This window comes from Limulus polyphemus, unplaced genomic scaffold, assembly GCF_000517525.1.
Source record: "Limulus polyphemus unplaced genomic scaffold, Limulus_polyphemus-2.1.2 Scaffold2161, whole genome shotgun sequence".
Lineage (NCBI taxonomy): Eukaryota > Metazoa > Arthropoda > Merostomata > Xiphosura > Limulidae > Limulus > Limulus polyphemus.
This window is the reverse complement of record NW_013667771.1, coordinates 38,947-47,152: the sequence shown is the minus strand read 5'-3', so window position 1 is coordinate 47,152 and position 8,206 is coordinate 38,947. Positions and strand designations below refer to the sequence as shown.

Sequence of the window (8,206 nt, the reverse complement as noted above, 5' to 3'; positions counted from 1 at the left end):
CACCACCATTCCCAGTTTGCCCCTGAAGAAGAAAGGTCCACCTTTTGAAAGCACTCAGATTATAGAATTTTAATTCATTTCTATCAAGACTTCTTGAACCTATATGGTTTTTCCAACATTATGAGTAAAACAATCTTGTTATCCTATATCACTCATTCGATTTACACCACCATTCCCAGTATGCCCCTGAAGAAGAAAGGTCCACCTTTTGAAAGCACTCAGATTATAGAGTTTTAATTCATCTCTATCAAGACTTCTTGAACCTATATGGTTTTTCCAACATTATGAGTAAAACAATCTTGTTATCTATTGAAAACTATAATTATCAGATAGAAAATGACCTCATCCAAAAATTTTGTTGGGAAAACCACATTATGAAGTCAGGCAAAAGTAACAGTGATACCCATTTTGAAAACTGAGGTCAATGATTACCTAAAAATCTTTGTTCATGATATGATACTTGCAGACTTATTTAAATCAAATGTATCAATTGGCAAAATAATGTGTCAAAAAATATTCCTAAATATTAAACAAGTTCAAACTGGATGGTTATACAACAAAGAACTTTCTCAATAATAAAAAAACAAGAGAATGTACAGTGGAATCCCTCAAGACCAGAAAACTTTCCTTCTATTTTCAAGGTATCAGAAAAATCCCAGAAAACTGGAACTCCTCTTTTTCAAAAAGCAGAACATTTTTCAGAAATATACTCCTAAAAACTGGGCAGTCTTTATCTCGCTTGATTTCTTTGACAATAAACAGGGTAAATCTGAACTATGGTTCAATGTCCTACAGCATTGTTAATCCATCACAACAACATGGATTCTGTTGATTTGACAATTTATTTAAATACATCTTTTTGAAATTATGAAATTTAAACTATATGCTACAGTTTGTGATGACTGGAGAATTTTGTAGGTTTTGTAAAGTGGAATTACTTGTTTGTTCAATTTGCTATATGTGTACTGTCCCATAGAAACAGTTGGAGGGGGCATTCATTGGTGCTTGGGACATGGATATTTTTGCAGTAGAGGGGTGAATGCATTCACTATTCCTATGAGAGATGTCAGTAATTTGATGGCACAAGTAAAGGCTCAATGAGTCAGGCATGAAGAAGCTATAGCCAGCTCATTACTATACAAATGGATGGAAATCTGGACTTTCTATCGAGGGTCGAAGGGTCAACAACAACAAACAGTTCACGAGGGAGAATCAACCTCCCCAGGATAATGTAATACACCTAGGAAATCTAAAAAAAACTTAAATGAAAGGCAGTAGCCTACATAAGATCTACATAAGCCATAATTTCTTATGAGACATTTGTAAACAATATTTGGCAATCTATATAATTTCATCAAACAAGATACTGGTTCTAACAACAGCTAACAGTCCGTCTAAATAAAATTTAATCAGGCAATTTATAATGAAGGTTAACATTTTCGACATATATTTCCTTTCCATTTTCCTCTTTTTTGTGTATATTATGCTGTTTTTTTGCTGTCACATATTTACAACTTTATTTAGTTTTGTAACATTTTTGGTTGTGTTCCATTAAATCACTATTACTACTTTATATACACAATTTCAGCAGTTTAACTTATTTGTATTTCCACTAACAGTTTTGATTTTGAACTGTATACTTTTTTTAATCCATTTTACATTAAACTATGCATTCTCATCAGTTTCGGTTTTGTAATGTTGCCCAAATTCAGTATTATATTCAATTCTACTTTGAATACAGATTTAACATATTCAAACTGAATTTTATGTTGGTCAAATTTAAATTGTTAAATTAATTCCCAAGTTTTCATTTAATTTCATTCTTACCCTAAGTTTGTTTATTTACTCTGTACATTATTTTGCATCATATTAGTTATTTAGATATCACGATAGACCTTTGAAATGCTATAAATTACGATTTGTATCTGTCTTCATCTAGTGCAGTAATGCAGAATTAAGAATATCCTTTTTCATTTTCAGTGGCTAATCAGTTAAAAAATATTTTAATGTAAAGGCCAGCCAGCCAAATTTCATAAGACACACTACCTGTTGTATAAGTAAATATTCTTTTATTTGTACACTTCAGTTTGCTCATTATTATTTGTTACCTGAGTATGATTAATTCTCTGCTTAACATTTTCAAAATTTACTGCCTATTGCAAGTTACTTTAATATAATTTACATTTAAAAATTACATTTTTAAATCTAACTGCTTACAGTCTCATTTAATTTGTAATACTGCCCTTTATTCATTTATTTGCTGACATCACCACCAAATTTTCCTGCAAAATGTAAACAGCAACATTTTAATGAAACAGTTACACTTTTCTAGATAATACGAGTGATGTATTACACCACGAGATAAAATAATTCATACATGAAACTTGTACAAAAGTTGTAACATGACAATACTCCTGCTGAATATACTTATATTTTAAAACTTCACCATTCTATACACAAGTCATAATCCACCCACATTAAGTATACTTCATTAGCTTACCACAGTCTTCTGAAAACTCTGAATCTGTACAAACTTTATCATTAGTTCTTCTTTCTTCTGACTTAGCTCTACAGCTTTAGACTGAAGTTCTGAGACAGACTTCTTAACAGCTGATAAATATTCTTTCTTTGCTGCCAACTCAGCTTCAGTCTGGATTAACAATCTGTACAATTTCATCAAACAAGATATTAGTACTAATAACAGCTAACAGTCTGTTTAAATTTAATTTAATCAGGCAATTGTGAACTATTGAATATTACTGAGGAACCCACTTTCGCGTGTTAACACCATGTTTTATTTGCATATTGATATACTTCTTTTTCTCTCTTAGCAAAAAAATTTGTTCCAAATTCTCTATTTGACTTAATCTGCTGAATTGTTATCTTCATCTTCCACCTTTCTTAATAACCAGCCTGCTGCTTTCAATCTCTCAAATGGGCAATGAATACAATGTTTTAAACAAATTTACATTAACTCAATAAATATTTTAAAAAAAATATCATTTCACTGTAATGCAACTTTCACTCTAGTACATACAAAAAAAAAGAAATTAAAATATACATTTATCATATTGTTCATATTGTTCTTTTTTATTCCAGAAAGACTACAGGTAGATCTAAAAACCTTCCTGCTGAAAAAAAAACTGAAAACCTCATGCGAAAACGTTTATATTGGAAATAGCATTTTAGAGTAAAACATTACAAGGATTTATGTAAACATATCACTACAAATGAGGTCACAGACAGCCTCCAACGAGAGTGACTCCCTGATGGTTGAGCAATGCTAGAGTGCAGGAAACAATAATCTGGGAATTCATAAGTATGTCAGCTTGCCAAACGAGATTTTTCTTTATGTAAAACAACTAGGCAACACGAAGAATGCTCAAAGTATTTCCAACAGTCATAATACATACAAATCCATTAGTGAATGCTTTGTCAAGAAAAAGTAATAACATTATCTAAATGAAGTGCTTATATACAGTACAAAGGTAGAGAGCACATAATCAAGAGCAATTAAGTGGGAAATGAAAGACTGTATCAAGTGAGAAAAAATGAGACCAATGCTTAGATGGGCAAAAGAAGGTAACCCTACTAGTCGAGTAACAGCTGTAGTGTGAGAGAAGGCAAGTATGTTTTGGAATAAAAATTGCTACAATATATCTATACAATATACCATTCTGCAATACACCCATTACTATTTACCCAAAAGCCAGGTTTCATACATATTTCTTAACAAACGTACAACTACAGGCCAATCAACATTATGATATGGACCATTTTGTTAAAATATATAGTACTTATCACGCTATACTTAATTATAAAAGTTATGTTTGTATTGTTTTTAACAAATTATGTGCAATTGCATCTTATTTATAAAAGATGCGCAAGTATAATTGTTAGACATTGTGTACAAAGTCCACGCAGTCTGGTTCAATCACTTTATAACACAATTGACAATACAAATTATTCTTCTCTTCTGTTATTACAATACGTAATAATTTCACTTTAAAAATCGCCACTATACTCTCTTTATAGCTAAACTCAAAATCATGCAGTCTAAATCTATCTTTTCTATATAAATAACTAACTAACTAAACTTCATTTTGGACACATATTTATAGCCCAACAGAGGCCTAGAATGAGCATTCCACACACAATGAGATATTATGATGTAATAATACTCAATTTAAAATGAGTAAAGCTCAGGAAGTTCTATTAACCCTATCACCCCAGGTATCCTTTAATGCACATGGCACAAGGTTTTAGTATCTTACATTTAAAATTTATTATACTACTTTTTGTTTATGTTATACCAATTAGGACAGCATAAAAGTTTTAGTTAATAGTCCATATTTTAACAGTATAGAAGTTTTAAGTTCTTAATTCTACAAGGGAATATAAAAAAAAAAATCTCCACTACTGTGACCCACGTGACACATTTTGTCTAAGCATGTCATCATCCCTACTGTATTCATCACCTCTCAAAAATGTATGAATTTAAATGTAAATTACTCTATAAAATCGTTATTGCTCAGACAAACCATAATTTTTATAGTCTTCAATATTGTTTGGTTACAGAGTTATCAAATAGAATATCAGATCCCTCTTGCCACACCCACCTGTCACATCCTCTCTTTCACAATTCATTGATAGTTCTCTCTTCCGTTTCAATTATACATTACCTATAACCAATATAAAGTCAAGGTTTTCATATATCAAATGATTTATTGTATACCGTTGTCTTCTGAACAAGAAAGCGTCAATTTCACTCACAGTATAAGCTTTGTTCCCGTGAGAAAGTTAATGACTAGCTTTGATGAATTTGTAATGGCTTTTGTCGCATAGTTAGAAAGCCAGGAATATTTTTAGAAGTATGTGAATTTGTCTACTTTTTGCATGTTATTAGTTTAGTTATTTGATTTAAATAAGTCTGCAAATATCATATCATGGACAAAGATTTTTAGGTAATCATTGACCTCAGTTTTCAAAATGGGGATCACTGTTACTTTTGCCTGACTTCATAATGTGGTTTTTCCCAACAACATTTTTGGATGAGGTCATTTTCTATCTGATAATTATAGTTTTCAATAGATAACAAGATTGTTTTACTCATAATATTAGAAAAACCACATAGGTTCAAGAAGTCTTGATAGAGATGATTAAAACTCTATAATCTGAGTGCTTCCAAAAGGTGGACCTTTCTTCTTCAGGGGCAAACTGGGAATGGTGGTGTAATCGAATGAGTGATATGAGTGAATGAGTTTAGTTATTCTTTAGTGTATTACTTAATTAAATAAAATTGTAAATGCTTTACTATATTTGGTAAGTACTTTATTTCTTGTTTTTCATATTTATTCTTTTTTTAAGTTATTTAAGACTAGGTTAGGTAAAATAAGTAATAATAATATAATTGAAATGGTTCACAAGGCACGCATGTGAACAGCTCGTAGTAGCTTGTGGGTAATGTAATTTGATAATGTAACGTGGCCTGCACGTTCTCCAAGTGATTTACAATTTTTTATGACACGAAAAATAGTTAAACTCTGTTCAAAGGGCAATAAAACAACAACATTTAATTATACGTAGATGTATAATGTTACTAACTTAGAGCAACTTAAGATAAATTAATGTAGTTTCATGTTACAATATGAAGTCCATCTAGAAAGAATAAAAGGTTAATTTAGGTATATTTCGATTATTTTTTCGTGGTTACGAGGTCGGTCGATTTGGCCAATCCCGTTTTGAGATAGAGTAGAAGAAAATAACAGATAAACTATAGTTTTAAATTAAATTAAATTAATTAAAAAAAAAAAATACTCAATATATTCATGGACAAATCTTTATTATATTTTATTAAAAATACTTCAATAAAAAATATGTTTTTGTATGTGAAAGACTTGTAACGTTAACTGAAAGACTGCCAAAGTTCATTAAGATACACACACACTATACTGAGAGTTATAAGTATTAAGTCTATCAATACTTTAATAGAGTACAAAAAGGTGATGTGGTCATTCAAATTAACTGAGCCCGTATCGAGAGTGTTAACATAAAACAATAATACATCTGAACTAAACAGTGTATGATTCAAAAACAGTTATGCAAACAAACCTGCAACAAACTATCACTTCTAAAAACAACCAAATTTAGCACTCGCACGATACTTAAACCACCAAAATCATAACACTCATATTAAACTTAAGACAGTCGTGTATATCTAACAGGAGAGATTAAACAGAATTTTTTAAAACTTAATGGTGTCACTTGCACTTGTAAAAACATAGAGACCATGCAAAAAAAAAAGTTAAATTATGCAATGCATTCATATTAGATTGCTTAAATATATTACTTTGTTTGATGTACATCTTCAGATCCCCAAGCATATTTAGTATTCATCAGCTTTGAATCCACAGTTTTCTCTAGATTTAAAACCTGCTTCTCTAGCTTGGCTATATTTTGTTGGTGACGTTCAGTCTCTATAAATCCTTGTATGTGAGCTTCCCTACCAGTCTGTTAAAATAATAATAATGACAGTAAAACATTATTTTGTTTTCACTCTAGGAGCAGTGTTCAGTTTTTTTCTTCTGCATCAAATATTCAATATACAAAAGTTATGAAAGTTATAAACCTAAAAATGTTAATAAATTTTAAGTTTTATGTTTATAAACTGTTAAATATAACTTAGTCAAATAATTTGTAGAACTAATTTCAACAAGTAGTTAATACCTTTATATTCAACTTCAAAATGTGAAGTAAAATATTTTAATTTTAAAATAAATCTTCTGGAGTACTTGAAACATTTTATAGCATTATTACTATTAAAATTAAACCAACAAATAGTCATGCATGAAACCAGAAGTAGGCTGAAAAAAATCCACTAGCCCAAAAATACCAAATATGTAATTCAGGCTATGATGAATTCCATATGTACTTACCCAATGAGAGTGAGGTTCTCCTTACATGAAATCTGTGCTTGTATGTAAAATTAAACTCTATATCAAATTATTAAAATTTGCAAAAATATTACCTATTGTTATAGTTTCATAAAATATCCACTGACACTGATATTTTATGTAAGAGTGGTACCTTTTATCAACAACAGGTTAATCCATTCTAGGTTTGATATATAAACATAGAAACTTTTAGTTTATATTTACAAATTCTCTCATCTATGCAATCATTATTCATATAGATAAGAAAGGTTATTTTTTAGATAGTTCTTGACTGGAGATGAAACAGCTATATTTTGGTTAAGTAAATTGGAACTCCATGGTTCTTTTTTTCCTAGGTATGATGTAAAAGGTAGAGATATTCGAAATGGCATGCCACTGCTTGGTTGTATTTATTTAGTCATGTATGCAGACTTGATCAGAGAATATATGTTTGCATATATTCCATTCTATAGCATATAGACTGGTATAACTACCCACAAACCTTATATCTGCATCATGAATGCTGTAGAAATTATATTATGTTTAGTTTTCTGCATATTTGCAATGTGTAATAATTCAGTCATTGTAGTGACAGAAAAAAAAAAATTGTTGGACTTGTACATTTCTCATGCCTAGGGCTAGAACATCAAAACTATTTTTACACCCTAAACTTTCCATTGATAATGAAAATACATTTGTATTGATATAATTTTTTCTCCAACAAAGTGGCTCTAAAACACACACACACAAACACAAATTATATAAACAAATGTGTAATTTGCTCGTTAGCTTACAAATACATCCAAGTCTCGATTTAGTGTAAAGGAACACAAAAGCAACTAGAACACAGTAATTTTAAACAATTGAAAAGGAAATTAAGCCTTAGTTTGAAATTACATCAATGATATTAAAGCTGAAATTGTTTCTTTTTGAAATAAAGATTTACTACATAAACATGTTTATTACTTGCATGATTAAAAAGCTAAATATTTACTACACAAACATGTTTGTTACTTGCATGATTAAAAAGCTAAAGATTTACTACACAAACATTCTTGTTACTTGCATGATTAAAAAGCTAAAGATTTACTACACAAACATTCTTGTTATTTGCATGATTAAAAAGCTAAAGATTTACTACACAAACATTCTTGTTATTTGCATGATTAAAAAGCTAAAGATTTACTACATAAACATGCTTGTTATTTGCATGATTAAAAAGCTAAAGATTTACTACATAAACATGCTTGTTATTTGCATGATTAAAAAGCTAA

The 8,206-nt window shown here is 29.8% G+C and overlaps 1 protein-coding gene across 1 annotated transcript in view; it reads right to left on the bottom strand.

Moving 5' to 3' along the window:
- Nucleotides 1-8,206, bottom strand: part of LOC106466127 (HAUS augmin-like complex subunit 5) — a 62,344-nt gene that overhangs the window by 24,852 nt on the left and 29,286 nt on the right. Inside the window, exons 11-12 of the mRNA XM_022394079.1 lie at nt 6,350-6,510; nt 2,501-2,663 (exon numbers count right to left, since the gene is read on the bottom strand). Of these exons, the coding sequence (XP_022249787.1) occupies nt 2,501-2,663; nt 6,350-6,510 (324 nt within the window). The remainder of the gene's footprint in view (nt 1-2,500; nt 2,664-6,349; nt 6,511-8,206) is intronic.